Below are 25412 nucleotides of genomic sequence, written 5' to 3' on the forward strand. Positions count from 1 at the left end.
GCACCTTTTTAATTCAAAACGTGCGAATCCAGGAAATAACAGAGCTGTTGAGAGAAGTTAATTTCGTAGCCTATAGGAACCCAATTTACGTTTACCGGGGGTAGGCTACATAAAATCTCTTGATACTTTGTTAATAACGCACGGACACTGTGAGTTCAATATTATTACCGTTTTAAATGACGTCACACTTGTTTAACAAGAACAGAAATGAAAGGACATATTTTCAGAAAATATCATCATAAACCGGCCAGCACTGACGCGTTTCTGTTTAGTATGGGATTCTTGCTTTGCCCGTTGAGTTGATCTCTGGTTGATCCCCTATGATATGAGCTACAGTATGGCCAACTGGAATCTTTCCCCGAGTTCATGTGCAGCACGATCACGATTCGTAAATGTCATTTTGCAGATGCATACGGTATAGTTACAGTTAAACTATCAACTATCATAAGATATATCTTCGACATAAAACCATGTCATGCCACATTGTAACATACACGATTGTATTTTGTCCATGTAACAGAATCCCGAATCTAACGCCGCGTGAAGAGTCTGGCTGCCCCCTACTGTCAATCAAACCACCTTTCACCTTATGACCGTAATACCAGAATTGCGCAGCCGTGTTAACCATAAGAAAGAGACAAACGGCTGATTCATGATTTTAGCACTACAAATGCTAAATGAATGTGTTTTTACCACACATGGACAAAAACTTTATTTTTTTAAATAATAAGCCGCGTTTATATGTTTATTACCAAAAAGGAACATTTACACTGGGCATAGGCTACCTTTTGGGTGGAAATGCGGGAGTAATCCATGTTTAATAATATGGAACAAAAATGGCAACCAATATCAAAAATATATGCCCTGTATACTAATCAATTAAAATTTTATCATCTGCGAATATAAGCAGAGTACATGTCATTATCAGACCCTATAAAATGAGAAGTGACTAAACTGTCCAATAAGTAAAGACAAAGTAAAAATAATGTCATAGAAACATTAGATGAATGTTTATTCATTCATTCTATAAATGAATAAGAATGAAATCCAAAAGAGCCAGGAGGAAACTCACGAGTGTCCTGGTACAGCCACCCACCTATTTTAGAGCTCAATAGTCATGCGTAGATCAGGGCTTAGACCTTAGACCTGAGTTGATCTTCTGTGTGAAAGCCTGATTTTACATACATTTCCATAGAAGTCAAACCCATGAAACATGCAACCATAAAACATGTTCTGGGAAGAGACACAATTCACCGATAATGCAAAGGACCCAGGTCCGTAATATAATTCTGACTGAACTTAACTGCACTACGATCAATGAGAGCTGTACTCAAACATATCCTGGTTGAATACTTTGTGGTGTTGAGAAAGTTGACAGTGATGGATGTACTTTTTGTTTCGCTGCAGACGACAAATCTCAGAACAACAACTTAGTGAATCTTAAAAATTGCTCCTGTGCTTTGTTTCTTTGGTGCATGTTTCCCCCCTGCTACACACAGACAATATTTGCTCAGTACAACAACTCCAAAATATGTGTGGCATTTGTGACAAAAAAAAACAACAACAAAAAAACAGCCAAGATGTTGTCCACATTGTTAATATTTAATGACCAAGAGTCTCAAAAACCATGGAGTTACAGAACCACAGGGTATGTAGAGGGTTACAGTTGAGAAATATTGTGTTTAATGACAAAGACAAGGCGTAAATTCACCAGTGCTGACTGGGGGCAAGCCTATCTGATGTACCCTTACTGTGTATCACTGAAAGGTCCTAGACTTCCTACTTCTTTGGGGGCAATTTTTCTTGTTCATGTCTATAAAGATTCAGAAAATATTGAATATGCCTGTGGAGGACTGGGAACTCAAAGGTAGGTTTATTCATTTTATTCTATACTGATGATGGTCTTGAAACCTGTTTTTGACTTTGATTAACAAGTGTATGCCATTTTTAAAGCCAGTGTGCTAGCATAACCATTGTGTACTTCATAATATAACCAAGCTCTGATTACAAAAAATAATTTAGAAGACAACATTTTAGACTTAACACTCCATTGACTTTTTTGTTAAGTTAGAATGTCCATGTGATTGGTAAAATAAAAGTACACTAAGGTAGAAAGGCTATGTTACCAACTTAAGATTTAAGCAAAATGCAGCAGACCACTGACGAGGCATGCTTATATAAACTGACACTTGTTTTTCACAAAAAAGATCAAGAACAGGTTCTGGACAACTGAGAAAATATGGGCATTTTTAGCCTTTTCTATTTCAAGTTTCCCATTGTACTACGATATCTCCAGTAAATACTGTAATGGCCTAAAATGGAGACTTTTTAAATGGAGATAAATAAAAAAATGGAAGACATAGTTTATAACAAACAGTATGACTTTCACTGTTGAAAATGAAATCTGGATTCTCCACCTCAGGAAGTGGCCTGCTGAACTTCTGGTTTTATTTCAAGCAATACAGGAGTTGAATTGAAGGCCAAAGTAGCTCTATCCCATTGACCCTGACAGATTTCCATAAGGTATCGTAGAGTCTGTCTAAGAAGACAGGTAACAATTTTCAAAGCCTTTATAACAAATCCTAATACTGGCATTTAAATAAAGTTATCTTCCCAATCCATTCATTCAGTTTCTAAGCTTTAAAAACATGAAGTGGTGTAGTTTACCAATGTCAAGTCAAGCATAGCCATGGTGCAATTCCATACAGTTCAGTTAACAGCAGTTAGCAAGTCATTACGCTAAAAGCTATTAAGTGCTACTGCACCAATTCAGTTGGATTTGCTCGGTAGGATTAAATATTGTATAATGCACAGGTCCAAAGAATATATATTCAAATACTCACAAAACAGGCCCCAATGGAATTATGGTAGCCTTTTCATTTTTATTCACATGTACATAACACGCTGGGGGAAAATGAAGCAGGTCCTATAAAGCAGATGAGGTTTAGCCGGTTGTTCAAAAGTCTACATGTGCTTGCCATTGGCCAATCAGAAACAGGGTGGCAGCACAGCAAATAAATAAAAAAAAGTTTCAATTCAGCCTAAAATCTGGACTAACTTCAACCGGTATCAAAATTTCAAGAGTCTACAGAAGGCAGTCAGTAAATCATCAGAAGGTTTCAATTAAATCTTCTAAAAGAGAATCCAGGGTCTTCCAGTTTAGTGACATTGTGTGGTTCCAGTCGTCTTCTAATTGTTGGAGGTAGTCTGGAAAGGTTGCTAAAAGTAGCAAGTCATCGTACCATGAATTTATCACCTCCGTGTATGATTAGTGGGTATTTAAGGGGGGTCTGATTATCTGTCATGAGCTGTTTCAGTCACAGATCTTATTTGTCTGTGAAACATCAAGCCATGGTTTTGGTAATAACTGTAAACGTAAAATGTCTTCAAGTGTCCGTTGAAACTTCAGTACCACTCCCCAATGTCTAAACATGAGACCATCCTCTCCCAATTGACAATTCACCTTCACAAATTCCCAAAGCCACCAACATGGTCTGCTGCTTTCCTTCATCAGTGTTTTTCCTGGGAAATAAGAGGGGGGACACACTTACTCGCTGGCAAAAACTACATGTTAACATTTTGCAATTCATACATTTTTCAATCAAACCACACAGTTCAGTTTTTGGTCATTTTGATGTCAATATAAAAACATGCCAAGAGAAACAGTCATTTGGGTCTTTCAAATGGCAGACTGGCAAAGTATGCACTTTTTCAGTGTAGGATTCCATGACAGAGCAAGACTATTTTCATTTATGTCATAACTAATAAGTGACAGTACTTTCTGTTATGTCAAAGACACAATAATATCACCTTATGAGTTAACTTACTTCTTGTGTAAAAGGCTTGTCCTGCTCATGAATCCCATTGGCTGAATTTGCACTCCCGGGTGCCTGAAACAATTATGAAAAAACAAGATAACGTAATCATCAAGGCTTTTGAATTATAACGATGGCTTCTGCAAAATCTACACTTCTGTTACAACATTACTGATTTTCCCATATACTGGATTGGAAATGATAATAAATGCAGAGCCATAAAATAGAACCCATAAAATCACATCGTAAGGCTTGCTTAAATTACATAACATTATGTCACTCTAGTACTCACTCTTACCTCAGTGCATTAGGATCTTTGGCAAATTACATACTGTATGTACTTTCCCATATTCCTATGCTTTATTTATACAAGACTCTAAACTGAATATGTGAGAATTTAACTCACAACTGTCATATCTGCATGCCGCATCTGTTAAATTAAAAAAACATTAGATGTGAAAACAGGATAATTTTTCCACAGTTGTGGAGAAAAACTGCAGACTGATACCAGTGCTGGCTGGTGTGGCCTCACCTGAGTCTTGTCGGGATTGGTGCGCATGGCCTGCACCAGCTGGTCCACGTGCTGGTTGTGCTCCAGAGCGTTCCTCAGAGCATCCTCCGTGTTCAGCAGCCTCTGCTTCAGCCTGGCTACCTCCATTTCAGAGGCCGCCGGGTCCATCATGGAGTACCTGCGGTGGTCCGGGGAGGACCTCTCCCGGCCCTAGAAGCACAGCAGAGCCACAGAGAGTGAGGCTCATCGGTCTGGTCCAGACACCCATAAGCTGTTCTCACGGAATGGCAATACCAGCTTTGATTTTACACAGGTGACATTGACACAAGCCCAGCTGACCTCATTCACACCGGACCTAACAGTTATACAGGTAAATAGGAGGCCATATTAGACGCAGGCGGTTTTGACTAAATCATCTGCCAATATTTCTAGATGCTTAGTCTAGAAATACAAAGTAAACACTAGGATCAAATAGACAACAGACAGAACTCAACTTGGTGTATAGTCCAAACAGACACATGCAATGTTCCATTACCAGCAGCAGCAGCTTCTCCCGCAGGGTCTTGATGTCGTCCTGTAGCTTCTGCTCCTTCACTCTCCACTCGGCTTTGTGTACCTCCCGGCTCAGGTCCCTGTCCAGGCCCGGGGAGTGTCGGGGTGAGTCCAGCAGCAACACCCTCAGCTCATTCAGGCTCCTGCCACAGGCACACACAGACCCTCATGAGCCAATGACAAACGGTATGTGTGCTTTCCTCACTGTATTTGGTGATACTACCTGTAGTGTGTGATACAGTGCACATCCTTCCGAATGGCCACTCCCATAGCTAACATATGACATATTACACATTTGTGCAGCTGGTTGAAGGGGGAAAAAATCATTGTTTGAGAACCTTGCATGGAATAAAAATTCCAACTAACAATAGAAGTGAGGCGTCAAAATAACTGAAGGCTCAGAATGTTATCAAAGTAAATTGACGGAAATGGCCGTTAGCCATACCGATTCCAATTAAGGATAAAAGCATTTCCTGCATTACTCATTGCTGAGGCTTTTGTTTTCTGCAGTTTGAAATGCAGAGCATATCAGCTTCCCAGGAAAGTAGCGGCAGTCTTGGTATAGCAATAGGCATCAGGCCAACTTCAGAGTCCACAGCAATGTGGGAATTTGAGCCTCTATTACGTAACCTTAACCCCAACTAATGCTTAACATAGCTCAAATTGTTTTCCCAGGCAACGTCAGAGACAAGGAAGGCCTGCATTCAAACGAAGACTGCTAACTCTGGCCGACATCCTTCTCCTGGGTCTTCTCCTTCTCCAGGAATTGTTTCTCCAGTTTTCTAATGAGTTCTCTAATTATTTCCAGTAAGACATTCTACTAAGTAGAATAGAAAAAACATTGATTTTGAAGGAGGAATGACATTTTTTCCCGTTTTAATCAGCCTAAGTGTCCTAATTAGCTAAACAGCTTTTAAGCAGAGTAGATTAAATCCAGTACTGTTGTGCATGCTCAGTACAATCTACATCATAATGACTGACACACAAATGAGGCCGTGGGACAAATATCAGTTCTTCGCCAGTTCTACAACTTGCAGCTCATAAAATATGTATTAAATATCATATCACAGGCTTAGTTTCACTGTTTAATTTTAAAATTATCAGGCTACTTTGTTACCTGCATTTTGAGAACTATCCTGTCACTGATCGAAGAGTGAATTAATATACTGCGTGTGTGTGTATACGCACCACTTCAAATGTTGTACAACTAGCATCACCATCGCCTTTCGAGAAAATGTTGAAAATATTTCATAAAATGTTTTGGAGAACATCTTGGAATAAATGTGAAAAAACTTCAGAACAGATCAAATTTCACATATGTTACTGTATGTGTTTATGTGTCTATGTTAGCTGTTATGTCAGAGCCCAAAAATACAGGTCATTCTCGTACTTTTCCTTCTTAAGAAGCTCTTGGCTAATAAGAACCAGTTGCCCTGAGGCATCATGGGATTTCTTGGTCATGGACTCCAGCTCGGCCTCCAGGCGCATCTTCTCCCGGTGGAGTGCATCAGCTTTCTTCTCCCCGGAGCGAACCTTACTCTCTAGGGCTTTCAAAACAACAGAGATTACAGGCGACATGTTAGGATCCCAGCGGCCTGCAGGTTACAAACCAATAAGGCCTACTATAAGGCTTTTGCATAACCACCAGACAATTCAAGAATAGAAATTTATATTTGAAATACATCAATGACAAGGTTAAAAAAAAAATAAAATAAATAAATTACTGGCGACTATAAATTTATTTTCCACCTTTCCTTTTGATGCACCATTCTTTAATATGCTTTACGTGATGTTAAAATATTAAATTTAAGAATATAAAGACAAAATGTACAACTTTACATCTATTACTTAAGCATGTGATTTGCATTTCCTCCTGCTCTGTCTTGGCTTTTATGTATATATGCGTATATTTGTATACATAATAAACATTCTTTACCCGAGATTTGTGATTTGAGGGCATCAATTTGTGATGACAATGTGGACACTTCTTTTTCCCTCTTTGTTAGTTTCTCCGTGGTCTCTGGAAAGATGAGCATCAATATATTTTGTCACAACCTTTGTAATATGTTTCAAATATGAGTAAGGGCTACCACACCATTATTAAAATGATCTTTCTGGTAGATGTTATTTCCAATTAGTCCAGCAGTGGGTAAAGTACATGTAGAACAGCCATGCCTGCGCCTATTAAAGAATCTTAGCAGTTAGCTAGTACTCTTCTCTTTTCTGAACGGAATTTTAGTTTTTTTTTTCAGTACTGAAATTAATGAAGGTAGCTAATGAAACTCCAATTGTTTCATGAAAACTGAAAGAAAATTGCAATTTCATCCAGAAGGACTGACTGAGGGACTTTGGGCAAGTCCTTTGAAAAGAGTTCTGGAAAGCATCCAGTTTAGTGGTTTGGCACAATTTAATCGTTAAAATGTGCGACAGCAAAGACACTTTGCTTGATTGATTGATTGATTGATTTGTTGGCTGAAATACTGGCACACATTCACTTAAAAAAAATCATGTGTTCAAAAACCATATGTTAAAAAACCACATGTGAACACCCAACATGTGAGGAGTACACACAAACTATAAAAAGAATCCAATTTATAAGATGAAAGTGGAAAAAACCTATGCTATTTGAAATTACACATTTTGTTTTCACCTGTGAAATGAAAATTGAAGTTCATATTTTAAAAAGTCAGCGTGCATTGTGCAAATGTGAAGATGCAAATGACTCAATGTGACCTATTTTCTTTCCACTTGTGGAATATTTTATTTACATGTGAAAAACGCCAATCACATGTAAAAATGTCCAGGTTACATGACATTTTCTTTTCCCATCTGAATATTTTAATTGTGATTTTCACATGTTAAAAGGCAAATGTGATTTTTTGTAAGGATTACCAAAGGGCACGTTACTATACCTTCTACAGTCTGCTTTAAATTCATCTTCTCATCAGAGATGTCATTGTTTTCTATCATCTGAAAGATAAACATACAAAGTATTGAGGCCATCTGTAGAAATGAGACCAAATATGCTCCCCCACATTACCATGGTCAGGTCTCCATTCTAAAGAAAATATAAGTAAAGTTCTTTACACCCTAACTCTCACTCTTTAAAAATACTCAACAAGCTTTATAAACAACCTTTTACAACATGACAAAGTGGTTTGGTCATCTAGTAAGAGATGTGTAGAATCTGATGCTGTACTTGTATGTGTTTAGATTTCTGAAGTATCCGAAATCCAGTTGTCTTGGCAAAGAATCAACATTTGAATCATGTGTATGTGCGCATGAGAGTAGAGGGCATATAGCGTTTCCTTCTTTTGTTCATAACATTACCTTACCACTAGGTATTGATGTGCATGCGACTATGTTTTATGTTGTTTATAAATTCCACATAATCCCCAGCACTCACATTGGCATCCTGAGGTGTGTTGTCAGAGTCCATGGCCTGCAGACGGTTTTCAGTCACCCTCAGCTTTTCCTGAAGGCTGCTGATCTCAGTTCGGCTCGCTGCCTCTGCCTTCTGCAGGGCCTCGTAGTCCACCATTTTCTTCTCGGCCAGTGACAGCTTCTCTACCAGGAGCTCTTTGGCTTGGGCCTGCTCCTTGTACTCCTCCTGGAGCTTCTCCAGGTCGCAGAGTCTGAGCTCGGCCTTCTGCAGCTTGTCGTTAGCTTCCTTCAGCTCCAGGGCGTGCTGGGAGGCCTTGAGCTCTGCCTGCCTCTTCCAGCTCTCCACGCTCTCCTCTAGCTCCTCCTGGGCCTGCTGCAGCCTGGACCGCTGGTCCTCTTTTTCCTTGGCCAGGACCGCTGCCTCGATCTCATGTTTGGCCTTCAGGTTCTCCACTTCCAGCTGGTGCTCCAGCTTGAGGCTCTCCAGTGCTGTCCGCAGCTCTACCAGGTCCTTGTCCTGGCCGTCCTTGGTGCCGTCCGTGGTCAGGGAGGCCTTCAGGTCTTCCAGGGACCGCTGGTGATCATGCACAAGGGTGTCCAGCTTGGACTTCCAGCTGTCCATCATCTCCATGTTTTCGCGCGTGGCCTGCTGCAGCCTCTGCTTCAGTTCACTGATCTGGCGGGCCTGCTTGCTGACGGAGGCCTGCAGCCGCTCCGCGTCACGCTTCGCGGTGCTCAGCTCAGCCCCATGCTTCTCCCGCAGCTGACTGCTCTCCCGGTGGTGCTCGCGGCCGGCCGTCAGGAGCTGCTCCCTCAGGAGGAAGGCCTCGCTGTGCAGCCCGGGCCCTGGCTCTCCCAGCTCAGACACATTGGGGCTCTTCAGCCTGACCTGCAGCTCTTCGATCTCAGCCTTGCGCAGCGCCAGCTCCTCTTCCAGCTGCAACACCCGGCTCTTCTCTTCCTCTGTGGTTTGCTGCAGAACCAAGAGGACAATCATTCCCAGACCGGAAATAGAGAGAAATAGAAGCATGCCTTCACAAGCACTCACCTTTTTGAAATCTATTATTTAAAGAGTTCAGCTTACAGAATGTGAGTGCCATTTTATTCCAGTACAGACATGGAGAATCACCCTCACAAGCCAAAGCTGAACTTAGCCTGAGTCCTGATAAGCATTTAAGAGGATATCCTTTGATTTAAAAAAAGCATCTCCTGCTTATGGAATTTGAAACAATATGTACTTCTCAATCAACAATAACAGTACAACCTGAAAGAAAATGAGATACATTCAAATGAAGAAAATGTGATAAGCAGCAGCCAATCAAGCCATTCAATGTAGCCTGTTCTTGTAAAGCAGCCAGCAAGAAATGAAATGACAGAGCCCAGTGACCTTACCCCAAAGGCAATGCAAAGGTTTGTGGAAATGCAACAGATTAGAAAGTATGGACATATTAAGCAAGACATTCTAATGTAATTCACAGACAAGTACAGGATCTATGTTGCAGACAGCAAACATTATGAAAGAAATGTTAGTTTTCAGAGAACCCACTGCTATCACCACATGCTGGATTTGCAAGGAAGTTCACAGAAGTATCAGTGTTATCAAAAACATCACAGAAGAGAAACTGGTATTATATCTAGGATATCTATCATCTGTGTAAAGAAGCCTACTAATTACTCAGAAAACAATAAATGCACACAGCATCTGTTAATTCAATTGGCTCAATGCCATAGCCACTTTCCACATCTAAGACAGAGCAGTAGAGTGTAAACAGCACAGCCTGGATTTGAGTAGGGGAATCCATCTTATTTCACCTGCTTTCTCTTACCCAACCTCAGGGGTAGTGCACCATGTTTGGTTCCACCCTGTTGGTAAACAGCAGACCTTGCATATAAACACAAGTGTGCCCGACTGTGGTCTTCAGAATGTGCCCAAATGTCTAAGCATTTTTTGATCTCAATAACTAAAAATGCATAACTGAATACTAAGACCTGCAGCTATGCTTTGAAGTGCTTTGTAGTGATTCAGTGAACACTGAACAAAGACAATTCTGCAAAAAAGTATGTGTAGAGTGCTTTTATCTGATCCTTTATTTGAAAAATTTGCATATCAATTTGTAGTCATTTTCTATCTCATCCAATGCTAGAAATGGAATTTATGAAATGTTATTTAACTGTTAAGAGTGAAGTGGCAAAGCAGTGGAATCATGGTTAAAGCGAGTGTTGGTGGATTAGCTCACAAAATGGGACACTGCAGCTATCCTGATTTCAGTATAAACGAGCGAATACACATTCATCATGTAATCAAAGACAAGGCAAACCACAAAACAAATAAAGAACATCATAAAACAGCGATTCAATTTATAAAGTGATTTCCTATCACACAAAGTAAAATTATGAATTTGGTTTTGTAGAAAGTTTATAGTAAATGTTCGGATGAAAAATGTAAATCTATTTTATTAACACTGGAGGGGTTTCAACATAGAAGATTTTGACATTGATCCAGTTAAACAAGGCAGGACATTAACTTGGAGTGGGACAAAGTCCTCAGATATCAGAGATGTTCCCAATACTGCCATTAGCGTGGGCGCTTTGACCATGGGAACAAAACGAGTCAGAAGCAAAGAGACAAAAGCCAAAAATGCAAACCGAAAGGTGAAGTAACAACAATGACTGAACTGCGGTGGTCTGCCACAGGGCAGCAAGGACTGAGTAACCTCAGACAATTCAGCACTCAGCACAGAATGGAACAGACTGGGAGTGAGTGCAGTGAAAACAGAAATATCCTTCTATGGATATGGAGCTAAACGTTTTACTGATCGACACTGGACAGTTGGAGATTTCACAGAGCAGCCACACCAAACAGCAGTAGGCACATGCCAATTTTGGCTGGACTGTATATTTGTGATCCCTGACTAACTTTAATGCTAAGGGACATAATTGTGAGTAACAGTAATTGTGCCACAACACACATGAAGCAGGGCCCACAGATTAGACAAATACATTTTCCTTTGTGCAGTCAACAAGACATTTTATAGTTGTCTGAAATATTTTACAAAGAGAGACTGTTATTTTTATGACTGTTAGAAATATTTTATTTCTAACAGTCATAAAAACTAAAAAGTTTTTGTGAATTTGTTATCCTTCTACAGTTCAGAAAAACTCTCATTAAGTGCAGCTGGGTGTTTTTTGTAATGACTGATATGGGAAGCAAACTAAAAGCAAAAGAGGGCTGGGAACCTGGGATTCAGTGCAGGATAGGTGCAAGCAGGAACTGTGCTGAAAACAACAGAATCCCAAAAAAACAACAACAGAAAAACAGAAAAGCAGAAAATAAAATAGCCCGGAGGAGGGGAGAGGAGAGATAATGCGCCGGGTACTGATCATTTTTACAGTTACCCTCTTTTCCTCTAATTCTCTCAGAAGATTTTCCGCTTTCGTCTTTTCTAACCACAGGCTCTGTTCGAGCTGCCGAATACGAGCATGTTCCAATTTCGTCTGAGTCTAAGGAGAGAGAGAGAGAGAGAGAGAGAGAGAGAAGGAACACACAGAGGGAAAGAAGAGGCAATGGACAGGCACAAAAGGACAGAATACACCGTTCGAGAAAGTTGGGTTACAGTGGAAAGCCGAGTGCAGTAAAGGAAAGACTAAAGTCCGATTTTTGATTTTTGGAAAGTGCAAGGGCGGCACGTTTCCCCCGCAGGCGCCTGGGACAGATTCACTGGACGACGCTGAAAGGATGGACCTTCCAGGAGTCACGCGTCTACCAGCTGCCTGCTGTTGTTCAGGACAGATCTGCAGTGTGTGCCTGGCTGATGCTGCCTAATGAATCAGGCATTGTGAGCCACTTGCCGCTCTATTCTTCCCAGCGGAAAGGCGCTGCCCTTGGGACCGACAGTGTCTCGAAGCACCAATCACAGAATGGTAGACCAATCAGTTCTTTCATCCTCTTGCCAAATCGTCTAGAATTTCATGGGGGAAAACTCATCCGACATGTTTTGCACACCCTTGCCTATATTGCGACAAGAATTGAGTAACATCGCCCTTTGGGATGACCTCAACAGGAAAAACTACCATGATAACCACAGCATTGCGTCATTGCTTTGTTCTCACTTTTTCCCCTTTAAAAGAAAAGATTATTTGATCAGTTTGTAACAATATGGTAAAATAAACTCTTAAAATGAGAAACATTGATTCCACTATTTATTCCATCATAAAGAAAGTCTGGGTGATTTTAAATCTGGGTGATTTTAATTACAATCTTTTCTAAGGGACTATAAAGTGTGTTATTGCTTCCTCAAATTAACATAACTCATGCACAGTATTACGAAACAAAAAACCACTAAAATGTGCTGTCACATTACTACAGCATACTCTCTGAGTCGAAAATTGTGAAACTGTAAAAATCACTGACAAGTAATACCATACCAGCAATAGCAACAGGATTAGCAAATATTGGTATATACCATTTTTCAATATTTGCTTAATAATGTGTATAAAGTCAGTCAATCTGCATTATCAGTCCTCTACCTGCAGGGGGAGCTTTTTCAATACTGGTTGAAGCCAAATTTAAACATTCCAGATTATGCATACCTCCAAGTCTCCTTTGGTGATGGACTCCTCCTCCACTCTAAACTGAAGATCCTCCACTTTCCTGTAGTAACAAATAACAGCCAGCAGATGTCAGGCCCACTGTTTTCACCACCCATGTCACAGATTCTGTATACCAAAAACAATGGCCTTAGGTTCTTCTGATACCATAACATTGTTTTTCATATTCAATTGGTGATTAAGTAACATCAGTGCAATTCACAAATCTGTATGAAACATTGTGCCATCAGAGATATCTTTTTACAGTGGAGCCAGTGAAGGGAAATTCAACCCCTTCCCTTGCTGTTTTAGGGAGTGATAACCTTGAGACCAGTTCTTTCCTCCCACCTTTTCTCCTCCTCAAGCTGATTGGTCAGTTCAAATTTGTCCTTCTGTGTGCTAGCCAATAGAGTTCGCACTTGCTGCAGGTTGTTCTCAGTCTCTGTTGCATACTGTGAAATAAAAAATAAATGGAGATATGGTACTCTTAATTGGTTCCACAACTTACACTCAAGAGTCTTGAATCAGATGCTCCCTGCATTTAAACCCTAAACATACTGACATGTTTGCACACATTCCATAAATACAGAATAGTACATATAAAATCATCAACTGAGAAGACTGCCAAAATGGAAAGTACAAACCAAAACATGGCTGAATAAGGTTCTGACTTAAAGACTGGCTCATAAAACACCTGAGTCTGTTCTATGAAAAATGTCCAGTACAGCTGTTATTTAGCAGTAATATCTAATTGGATGGTTAAATATACATTTTAATAGGTATCAGTTTTGGAAAATTAATTGAATTATGTAGGTGGACCTACCAAGCTTGCGGTGTCAGGTTTTATTTTTTAACTAGCATGGTTTATGATTGACACGATATATCAAATTGATTGCGTGTGTATTATATTCATATGGGACAACTCCTGCTCTTAACACTGAATAGATAGTGCTGATTTTTGCAAAATCAAACAACCCCTGTGTAAACCAAGTAAGCAAGTAGGACTTCATTGTTAAATGAGAATTATTTTGTTGACAAAACTCTAGAATTCTTTCCATTGCAAGTAAGAAGTTAAATTCCACTACATTCAAAGATGTTGCTTGTTATTTCATCCTGTCTTCATAGACAAACCCAGGATTCTTACACTGTGCATCAAATGAAGCTGTCATGAATGCACCGTTGTCTCCAGTACTGGCTTCAGAGCCCCGTTAGCGGCAGTACCTGCGCATGCTGGGCTTTGAGCACGCTCAGTTCCTTCTCCACCTCACAGATGTGGCTGGTGGCTTTGGCCACCTCGGCCCGCTCCAGGTCCCTCTCGGCCAGCAGCTGCTCGATGTGCTGCTGCTTCTCCTTCAGCGCCTCCTGCAGCGCCGTGGTGCCCGAGATCTTGCGGGCGTACCGCGACGACGTCTCTGTCAGCTGAGCAGGGAAGAAAGGAGCCAAACCGTCAAACCGCCGACAAGGCTACACTCAACCTTCCAAGATTACTTCCTGGCACTATGGCAGCAGCCATTAATTACCAGTTAGCCTGGGTCAGACTTCGCAGATTCACATACAGCATTCTATATTAGGAGGCAGTTGGATCTGGAAACAGTATGAACTGCCAAAAAAGAAAGTATAGTACAAGATAAGATCTTCAAGTTACACAGGCTCTATAGTTTACTTGCTTATTTAGAAGTTATATCTAGTTCCAGTGTTTTCATCTGCAACAGTGCATAAGGGTTTCTGCCAAACACACAAAAAAGGCAAATAACATGTCACTGGACATAACCCCTTTCTGAAATAGTCAAAGAAAGGACAGCCGACATAACGTTGAGGGAAAATTAACGTGCAGGCTGAGCCCTCCCGTGTGTCTGGCCCCCCAGCCTCCCTCACCAGTCCGGTGCGGCTGGGCCGCCCGCCCACCGAGGACGCCACGGAGCTGACGGAGCTGATGGAGGAGCTGCTGGGGCTGTGGGCCAGCGAGGACACGCCCATGGCCATGCGCTTGCTCTTCTTGGCCTTGGCGGGGCTGGTGGAGGGGAAGCCGATGCGGATGACCTTGTGGATGGGGGCGAAGAGGCCGAACTTGGGCGGGCACTGGAAGTATCTGGGGGAGAGCCAATGCCGCACAATGGCAATGAGGGAAAACTGGAGATGTACGTATAAGAAAGTTCAGCCACAGCTATGGCATTTTAAGTTTAATTTGGCGCTCAATACATTTCGATGGAAGACACTGCCCTGTATTCAATCAAAATTTGCTTCTCATTGACTCTCTAATAAATGCAAGTTGGACTATTTATTTTACAGTATAGACCATTAATTTTGGTGATTACTGAACAATGTTTGTAAAAGAAAATACAACAATTGATAATTGTGAGTTGAAGTTAAGGACAAATTCTGACTGAATCCAGGCTGAACACACACTGAAAATGAACTATTTCTTATCCCAGTCTTGTGAAAATTTATTGTTCACACTGAGGTTATGTTTAATTTATATGTCACCCCAGTTATGGAGGATAACTACCAAATAACCGAAGAAAACGATAGCAGTGCAACACAGTTTGTATGAATAAAAAAAAAAATTCACTTTGCGAGATCAGAGTTGCTTATACTGAAAGTCTTCATTTGATGGAAGCTTGCAGGTGAAACTGAAATGCTGTGGTTAATTATTACTATTTTACGATTTCGGAATTATTTGACAAGTTATCTAATGAATCATGTGGACTTTCAAAAATCAAAGCAAGGAGCTTGCAGTCCGGTTCACTATAATGTTCTGGGAACTGTAATAAAGCCTTCAGAAGCACTTGCAGTAAATCAAACATGCGGTGAATGTGATTGCGCATATTTGCGTAGTCTGCCATGTTGACAGCTAGGGACAATCTCATAAAATTCCTCAATATGGATGTCAGGTACTGGGTTGATCTTATCACGATTATTACAGGCAAAAAGAATGCAAATACAAAGCGTTTTTTCAAATTTAAATTTGGATTATGTGATAGCAAAAGACAAACAAAGCAGGCATGTCAGCATACACTATTGTGCACACCATTCTTACAGAGTGTGAGTGGGAAATAATGTTTCAACCAATTTTCTCTTTTTAATAATTTTCATGAGAATGGAATGTTTGTCTTGTAGCATAAATGCTGAATCCACAATTATGCTTTCGTTCACTGTTTGGAATGATGAATGCATCCGTAGCGAATGAGGTGGCGTTGTCTGCACATGCTCAGTGTGGGTACAGTACAGTACAGAACGGTGAGTACCTGGTACCGGCCACCGCTCCATCGTTCTTTCCCAATGGCTCGTCCAGCTCAACGCCACACCACTCCCCCTTGGCGAAATCCGTCTCTCCAACGTATCGTACCACACCTGTTTTAGTGCCGCCAACCTGACAGGTGGAAAAGAGAGTGTGACAAATATAAAAATCAGCACATGACCCAAATAAACTCACTCATTTTAAGCCAAGAACCGAGCAGAAGATACATTTCAAGATGGCACCTGCATCCGGTTCAGTTCAAAAAATGTTTTTGAGGTATTAACCAAACCTACTGGTTAAATCACATGTTATCAGCTGGTGCCTGATAGCCAGTATTCACTTCACTGGCAACAGAAATATAGGGTGACACTGAGGCGTCAGAATCAGGCTGTCCACTGAACCAATTCCCAGTTTACTGTCATCGGTGTAATGGTGGGAGGGAAACACTGATGCCTTGTGACATCAGAGAATCAGATTCAACAGTGAAACGGGAAAGGAACCACAGGGACGCTGGAGCAGAGAGTGTAGCGGGGCAGACATTTAATTCGGGATGACTGGGGTGGCCTACATTTAAAGGCAGTGTGATCTGAAAAGCGGTCACTGCCAGTTACACTAGTGAGATCAGACAGATTGAAAGCAGATTTGGAGTGAAGGAGGGGAAGAGCAACAAAATGACAAATGCTCCCAGGCCTGCGTGCTGGCATCAGGTGAGCAGAGATTGCTACAATCTTAAAGTCTCTTAAGTGAGCCTCTTCCTTTAAGAAATGCTAATTCCTTCTCATTAGTTTCTTTATGCATGCATACACATGCCTGGATAGACGCTAACTCAGACACCAGTCTTTTTCTCTCTTTTATCAAATGGTCCATAGGATTAAATAAAAGCACAACCCTCTTTATCACTAACACCGAAGCATATTTACATATTCTTTTGGAACTATGACACAACTTTTGGTCCTTTTTAGAATGCAGTAATAACAACACAGCATGAAAGGAAATGAGGGCATCTCTGAAGATGCAGTCACTGAAGAAGACAGTCTGTCCAATCCCCTACCCAAACACTCTCCCTCCCACTCTCCCTCTTCCCCTCTGAAAATCATGTCCAGCTTACAGGAATAAGCAGCTGCCACTCCATATACGGGAGCTAGTAGTGCACACAAGGACTCCAATCAAGCGTGATGTCATCACTGTCCCTGTCTCATGGGGTGACGTAATCAAACCTTGCTTATCTAAGGAATGCTTGACAAAACTAAGGGAATGAGACGGGATCAGACTGGTCACGAATTTAAATCCAACAGCTCAGTTTTAAATCTTCTTCAGACAACTGATGTATGCCTTTTATGATGTCAATATTCCCCCAGGATGTTTCTGTTTCTTTACAAAGAAGGCGTATTGATTAGGCTTCAGGCTGCATGAAGATCATGTTTGCTAGAACAATGGTGAGGGTGATACCCTAACGCAAAAAAACGGATTATCAGGTTTTCATATACAAAGAATTTCACCTTCGGCCATTTTTAAAACAAACAAATAAAAATAACATATAATAACTGTCATAATAATAATAATAATAATAATAATAATAATAATAATAATAATAATAATAATAACAGCTTTGTTCTTATTATTTATTTATTTATTTCATAAAAAATCTAATGGTTGTGAAGATCATATACAGATCTCAGTGTTATCTTCTCAATGGTTCCAAAAACAGAAGCCTTTTGTGCTTGGCCTGAGCATGACATAAGGCTGCTGCTGTCACATGATGCCTGCATCACTGCAGTATGGCTCCCTGTGGAGTTCATACAATGGCCCATGTATGTCCTTTATTCATACATGGCTAATCATAATCGTTGTTTCACAGGTGCCTGAAGATCCATCTTCCTTTCCGCTCCTGCAAATGACCTCTCCTTCCTGCCATTAAACTGAAAAACTCTGAGAGGGAACCAGTGGAAACTGAGGTACACTACTAGCGAGTGAGGAAAATGTGAGAACCAGATGCGCGACATGGCAGCCATATTAATCACTAATACTGAGCAGCAACAAAGATGGTGGACGAAATAAGATTCACACTATAGTGGAAATCATCAGAGAACAGTGGCCACAAGTTGACAGTCGTCAGTCTGGAATTACTGTATAAGTGTTGTTGAGAGCAAAAAATCTTAATATATACATGAATTATATACAGTATATTAACCAACCAATTACTACGAGAGTTCAAAAGTGAGCTAGCTAGATGTGCAAGAAAACAAGACAGCAAGAACAAATTCCTTAAATTATTCAACCCAGTAAGATGACTTCCCAAGCAAATGCCAAGCCCGCTTCATTAATATGTATAGAAGGTAGTGTCATATAAAATTATTTTTCACAAAATGTATTTATTAAGTACATTTTTAAAATAAATATTTGTCTTATTTATTATTCTACTTATAAATTCTTCTAAAAATATGACTCGCAGTTAGTAAGACAAGGCTGGAAAAAATCCTGATGACTTCCATTTAAACAGAATACCACATCCTGTGCATTAAGTAGCAGTTTACATAGATATGAAGCCAGCAAGTTCACACTTAGCACCACCTACAGCTCTAGCAACAATGACAAAAACAGTTCTGAGGATATAGAGTCAAATTTAAATGCTTCTGATTTAAGGACTGTGGGCAGTCTGAGCTCTATTTTAGCCCAGTGCAAAATGACGCACAACCAAAAGACAAGCTTAACCGGTTATTTAGACTGCCAAAGTAATTGCACTTTACTCACTGAAAATTTGCTGTTGTGTTCCTCTGCAAAATTTACAGTGCAATTACAAAATTCCTACTCACAGGCATACAGTTCATGTTACGAGAGTGCCCTGTGTTACTGTGCACATTATGGTTGCTCTGGAGACCAGACATTACTAACATACAGCTACACCACATAGTTCATACAGAAAGCACAACAGCTACACGTTTCACACAGGGCTGTCTGTGACCAGGAGAAATGCTCATCATCTGGTTGAAAAAAGCACTCTGCTGAGCAGGTTTAAAAAAAAAAAAAAAAAAAGATGAAACCTTTATTCAACTGCACTACCTTGCACCCACAGTAAAAACAAAAACTGAAAAACAGAATATCTGTGGACTTGCACCACTCTACAACTTTGTGATCAACCATTGCATCTGCATTGCCCCTTCTGGTTAAATGAATACAACCAATAGAACTAACAACAATATTCAGTCACCACATTACCTAATCTAATACGGCCATCATCATGATTCTTGCATTTGTACTAAACCTGGGATGTGGACCAACTTCACTTTGCAAAGCTATGTATAGGTTAATATTTAATGCACAGATTTGAACTGATGTTGCCAATGAAATGCACTCATGTTAACAATACTGAACAGTAACAAGCGCGAATCGACAATAGCTGCGACCGCACACGCGCATGCATCCATGTATGCATGCATCCAAGCACACACCCTCACACAAACACGTGACCTCTTCTTTGGCTCATGACCAACCTTTCTACAAAATCTTGTGCAAATCTGTGAATCCATTCGGGAGTTGTGCGCCTTTTTGTGACAGGCCACACCCATCACCACACCCCCTCTTGGTCAATCGGCCTGAAAGTTACTCAGCTGTACCTTCCGGTGATGACCAACGTCCATGCCAAATTTCAGCCTGCTGGGGCGAAAATTGTGGCCGCTACGGGGTGGGACACTTTTTGTGGTCCAACCGACCAACCGACCGACCGACAGACAGAGCTATAGTGCTGCCGATTGCAGCTAAAAAAATGTATCAATGTTTTAAACACACTGACTGAAAGCCCATGACTGTGTCTACATGAATCAAATCATTTCTCATTGGCATTACTCTGTAAGAGCAGGTTTGGGTTCCTAAATGACATAATGGTAAAACATTCTCTTAAAAAAGGCACTACAGGTATATTTTGATACGCATTGGCGAGGCACTCCCTCCCCATACATACAGTACTGAGAGATGTTTTGGGGTTTTCAACATGTGGGGCTCTGCTGATGTACCCTACAGCAAGGCAATTAACCCAGTTTCCTAAATATCCAGAATGATTAAGGTCTTAAAATGTAAGCTATGCATGTATGCTGGATCCCATCATCTACAAAGCAAATGAATGATAAGCACCGTACAGGAAAAGAACACCATGTGAGAGTATAACTCATAGTGGGGCACCCCTATCAGAGGCAGGCCACAGCAGGCACAAAATACACAATTAAAATGTGTGCCTTTCCAAAACACGGCATATGAACTGCATTAGCAGCCCTTGCTCCTTCCTGCTGTGATTTTTACTGATGCAGATTTGTGTAAGCCTCTCGCTGCCTGATAGTTTATGCAGCTTACTGTTAGTGAGGGTGATTGAAGGGCCGCTGCCAAAGACTCAGCAAGAAATCTGAGCAGAACGTCCAGTACGCAATGTGCCCCCACTTTTACACATTCTCTGACCTTGACTTCTGTTGATTAAACCTCGATCTATCCCTGTAGCAATGCCTGAAAGATACATGGGACAATTTGAAAATGTCACACCTACTGTGTAACCAAACCTCCAGGGCCTCCCTCTCCCGGTCCCCACAATCTCGACTGCAGCCACGTACAGTAAAAGCACATTTAATTTAATCTGCCCTGCGCATTGAGGGCGAATATAATTAGTCCCAATGCTGAACATCTGTTTGGTTTACTAGCGATAAAAGAGGACCAAGGGTCCACAAAGGGTCCACAAATCACTAAGATATTAAATGTCCCCCATCAACAGGAAATGGCTTCAAGGCCAAAGAACACACAATTAGGATTGCTCAACTGTACGCTTAACTAAGTCTCTGGTTGCACACACCAAAAAAAAAAATGTTTTCAGTGGATTTTACACATGCAACTTCCGTTTTGACTATTGCTTTTGTGTACTATTTTCTCTCTTTACACTGTGCCCATTAGACATGCCTGAAGTCTCTAATGGGCACACTGTAAAGAGAGCAAACAGTGCACAAAAGCAATAGTCGTGGTTTAGATTGCAGATAGGATGACATTGGACCGTCCTTCACAGATTACAGCACTGTAAGGGTAATAGGATACTGGCAACTGCTGTGGGAAATTTAACTGCATAACCTTTTTTCCCCCAGCACTGTTCAAGAGTATTTCAGTCTGACTGAGCACTAAGCCAACAATCCCTCCATTTTTGCTGTGGGTTACATCCACGTGCTACTATCTTGTAACCCGCAGTTACATCTTATGTGACATCAGGCGTCTGTGCAGCAACAGACCACCATAATAAAATTGCAGAAGTTACTTACTGGAAGAACAAATTCAATCATATTGCCCAAAGTATAACAACCTTGGGATTTCACAGGCAAGATAAATAAATCTAGCTGCAGTACATTGTAGACAGATAGAAGCAGTTTCTATCAGAAGGCCAGAAGCTGGTAACAGTGGAGGAAGCTTCCAGCACAGGCACGCACAGCTTCTAAATGGCCGAGGGCAATTTTGCTTATTTGCAACCACACGGCAACAACCAATTCACTGAGTGAATTATGGAGATCCCGGGCAGACTACATAACAAGAGGTGCACAATAATGCCACATTTTTTGAGTCACCCAAGCCGCAAGGAATCCTTTGAAACCTTACTCCCCTTTCACGGAACATAAATGGACTCCCTCTTTCATTCAGACAACAGCCCTCTGCTCTCTGCAGTCTGGTGAAAGGGCACCTTGGCTTGTCCTCTGAAAACATGCATGAGTAATGTATCTTACAATAGCCCTTCCCATGTAGCTAATTCTAATCATTCAATTTATTTTGCAAAGTGATTACTTGAAAGTGAATCCTAGCAAAACTGTCTAGTCGGACAAGCCATGTGGACATTCAATGGCATTATCAGGCTGGCTCACAAACATGTGGTACAGGTATGCCCAATCAAGAGTATTCCCGGAGTTTAATCATTTCAGGGATCTTTAAATTCTAGCAGCTCTAGTATACTCTGGAGAAATTATGTCCAATGCCCACGGAATTTCAAAAGCGAGGCCGAAAAAAAAGCATGAAAAATTGTCATCAGTTCTGCCCTCGCATTACAGAAAAGGTCAGATATTGGACCTGCATTAATGGATTTCTGAAACGCCAATGCCTTTTATCTCAAATGCTTTCGGCGACGGGTGAACCTTTCCATTCCAGTGTGTAGTATATTTGAGACAGGCATTTCTTATATAGCCATATTTGCTTTCAATAGCTCAGCCATTTGGAACTTGGCTGAATCAATCACCTGGAATCTGAAAAGGCAAGAAAACACTGGAACTGAAGCCGGAACACGTGGAACGACATTCCTCAAGAAGAAAACACAGGAAATCATGACAGTCAGACCGAGCACTCGACCAGTGCATCCATGGAAAAAGTGCCTCCTGCCAGCTCTTTCTGTCAGAGCAGGGAGATGAGAGCTTATCAAAGAGATGCTAACAGGGAATAGGACGCTGGTGGGCGTTCCTGACAGAAATCCATTTTCATGGACAATATTGACTACGCGGAGAGCTTTTAGTGAACTCGCTGGTGAACAAGGGGGGAATATGATACAAAGCCAATCAGACGCTGGAATAATCGGATCAGCACAAAACTGCCAAACACCATCCAGGAGCCAAACGCAGAACTGTTTGCAGGGGTCAGTTTCTGTACAGGTCAGCACTTAAACAGATAAGGAATACCCTCACTGACATCAATGCAATTCACCAGCTTATCTTGTAAAACACCATTCTAGGAGAGTTTCTGATGTATTCTTAGACCACCAGACTGCTTCATGATTCAGACAATGATGTCACGACTCGCTCACTCTGCATGTGAGACTGAATGATAGTCTTCGCTCAAGACATTAAGCAGAGGTACAGTACTTTAGTCCTCACTTTTATGTGTGCTGTGAATGCTATTTTAGATATTCAGAGAAGTTTCTGACTGCTGGCTTTACAATGACAGGTTAAGGGTATTCAGGATTTTGAGGTCTAAAGCAAGACAATAAACTTCATGTAACCCCAAAGCAGTTTATACAGAACGGTAAGCCTGCAGAAGTTCAACATAAGCACATTACCTGTTTGTTCGTCAAAAAATAATGTTTAATATGACTTTTGGATAGAACTATTTCCTATGGTGCAAGCAACCCAAGAGTGCCACACTCAAGCAAAAAGTACCAGCTCAATATAAAAACTGACATCTTGTAGATCCCATAACAGCCATGACATTTTTCAGCATAATAAAAGCAAGTGTGCGGTTTGTACCACTGAAATATGTATAGCCACTTAAGAGATTCCACAATACAACAAACTAGTGGAAACCAGGGGAAATATTGGAGATATTTGGCTTTAATGTTAAATGATAGCAGCATGAACTTTTTACCAAAGTGACAGAGAAGTTTCCAATCAATAATGTTAATCCAGCGACACTAAATCAGATTTATTTAGCACATCTATATTCCTACAGCTAATATATAATATAATGTACACCTTCTATATTTTCCTTTGAAGGACTATCTTATCTATAACCTATCCTGCTGTACAAGAACAATGCTGTTCCTTTACAGCGTTATCTTCTGCTTCAGTCACTAAGGGATGAGGTGGAAGACTTTCAAACTGTGATTGGTAGGCTTTATTATTTATTTACATTATGTATGTAGCCTTCAAAGGCATACTGCAGCCCTTCTTATGTTATGCTTCTCTCAGAAATTGAAGATCCACTTTTCCAAAAATGACTAGCTAAATATTTCCTTCAGTTGATGTTTTTGTGGTTGAAAATGCCTCGTTTGCTTTGTCGGACACAGAAAGCTTAACTGACACAGCAACAGTAACCAATGGGACAATGCTTAGTGAAGAACTGGAGTTGGTGTTGGGTTTGAAAATAGGGTGGGTCTGTTGCAAATGCCATTTTTTTAATCCCAGTCTGTCACTGCCTATACCTGCCATTGTAAATCAGGCAGGTCATCAGAAACTTCCCTAAATTCTTCTCTTCCTTCACTGTATGCAAGAACAAAACCAGGGTCTGAGCTAAAACTAGGCACTATAACTGAGCACTCTAACTGAGCAGTATATAGGGTAGGGATGTTTTCATCATCATTTACAGTAAAGAGGCCTAAAAGATTTCTTATTCAGATTACTTTGCAGAGAACACCTAAGATGAAACGTAAATGTCCTTGTACTGAAATGCATCAAAGTATAAGTGCTTAGGCAACTGTGTTACCTCAACTCAAATGTAGGGGCCTACTGTTGCCAATGATCACCTCACACTCAGTCATTCTAAAAAATGCATTAGAATATTGATTTTGATCTTGGATACTTGCAAAATACATTTGTGCATGAATGCATTAGCTCCCAATCCTCTTTGGACTTACCAGCACCCTGTCTCCAACTCTGAGGTCCTTATCCCCTCCTTTCTTGACAGAGCCACTGTCGGACATGTTGGAGCCGGACTCGTTACCCGTCTTCACCGAGCTGTTGAGCATGCCCTCCCGCAGGGGCATCACCACGCGCTGGGCGGAGGGGGCGGAGCTTCCGAGGAGCGTCAGGTTCTGGGTCGTGAGCGATTCGGTGGACTGGGCGTCGCTCCCGTCCCCGACTGGCTGTCGGGTGAGCTTGGAGGGCCGGGTGAAAATGCCCTGAAGGGCCTGGCACTCAAAATAGCGCACACCCCCCACAGAGCCGTCATTCTTGCCCACGAGCTCGTTCAGCACTACCCCTGCCCACTGTCCTGGGGCAAACTGAGTCTCCCCCAGGTAGTGGATGCACCCCGGCTTCACACCATTCACCCACACTCGCTCGCCGACCACAAAGTCTCCCAAGACATCGTCTCCAACCTCGGACACCTTGGAGCTCGACTTGTCCGAAGCATTGCTAGGCGTCGGGGTGGTCTGTTTGTTTGGAGGGCCTATGGACAGACAGAGATATAGAGGCTACAATCAGCACCCAAAGATTTAATATGATGAAATGATTAAAAAGGAAACAAGGAACAGGAAATTATATGTGAACTGTAAAGATAGAGTGAGATCAAGGTGAGTTTATTTGCTCACAAAGGGATTGTACCAACACATATCTTAAGTGATACAAGTGAAAAGAGAGAGAGAGAGAGAGAGAGAAAGAGAGAGAGAGAGGTAAACTGTGGTTTCCAGAACTAGTAAAATGACATTTACAAGCATGTGAATGAAAGACAATAAAAACCACTACCTCAGCCATTTCTCCATTCAGAATATGGCTCAAGACATCAATTATTCTACAAAGTATCCTCTTGTATAAAACAGTATTTATGGCAGATCTATTTGTGTCTGTTCTAATGCAAAGACCAATATCATTCTAAATTATTCACCCTGACCTAT

The 25412-nt window shown here is 41.1% G+C and overlaps 1 protein-coding gene across 4 annotated transcripts in view; it reads right to left on the reverse strand.

The window, feature by feature from the left end:
- Positions 1-1581: 1581 nt before the first annotated feature.
- clip2 (CAP-GLY domain containing linker protein 2) overlaps positions 1582-25412 on the reverse strand; it is a 31870-nt gene continuing 8039 nt past the window's right edge. Inside the window, exons 3-18 of one of the 4 annotated variants that reach the window (XM_035434115.1) lie at positions 24435-24967; positions 16095-16219; positions 14725-14938; positions 14071-14268; positions 13198-13301; positions 12853-12913; positions 11659-11763; positions 10075-10125; positions 8285-9235; positions 7791-7848; positions 6815-6898; positions 6269-6425; positions 4862-5021; positions 4348-4536; positions 3828-3890; positions 1582-3522 (exon numbers count right to left, since the gene is read on the reverse strand). In XM_035434115.1, coding sequence (XP_035290006.1) covers positions 3511-3522; positions 3828-3890; positions 4348-4536; positions 4862-5021; positions 6269-6425; positions 6815-6898; positions 7791-7848; positions 8285-9235; positions 10075-10125; positions 11659-11763; positions 12853-12913; positions 13198-13301; positions 14071-14268; positions 14725-14938; positions 16095-16219; positions 24435-24967 — 3065 coding nt within the window. In that variant the 3' untranslated portion in view covers positions 1582-3510. The remainder of the gene's footprint in view (positions 3523-3827; positions 3891-4347; positions 4537-4861; positions 5022-6268; positions 6426-6814; positions 6899-7790; positions 7849-8284; positions 9236-10074; positions 10126-11658; positions 11764-12852; positions 12914-13197; positions 13302-14070; positions 14269-14724; positions 14939-16094; positions 16220-24434; positions 24968-25412) is intronic. The other 3 variants (XM_035434117.1, XM_035434116.1, XM_035434118.1) reach the window with 3 other exon arrangements.

The sequence above is a fragment of the Anguilla anguilla genome, chromosome 9, assembly GCF_013347855.1.
Source record: "Anguilla anguilla isolate fAngAng1 chromosome 9, fAngAng1.pri, whole genome shotgun sequence".
NCBI classification, from domain to species: domain Eukaryota; kingdom Metazoa; phylum Chordata; class Actinopteri; order Anguilliformes; family Anguillidae; genus Anguilla; species Anguilla anguilla.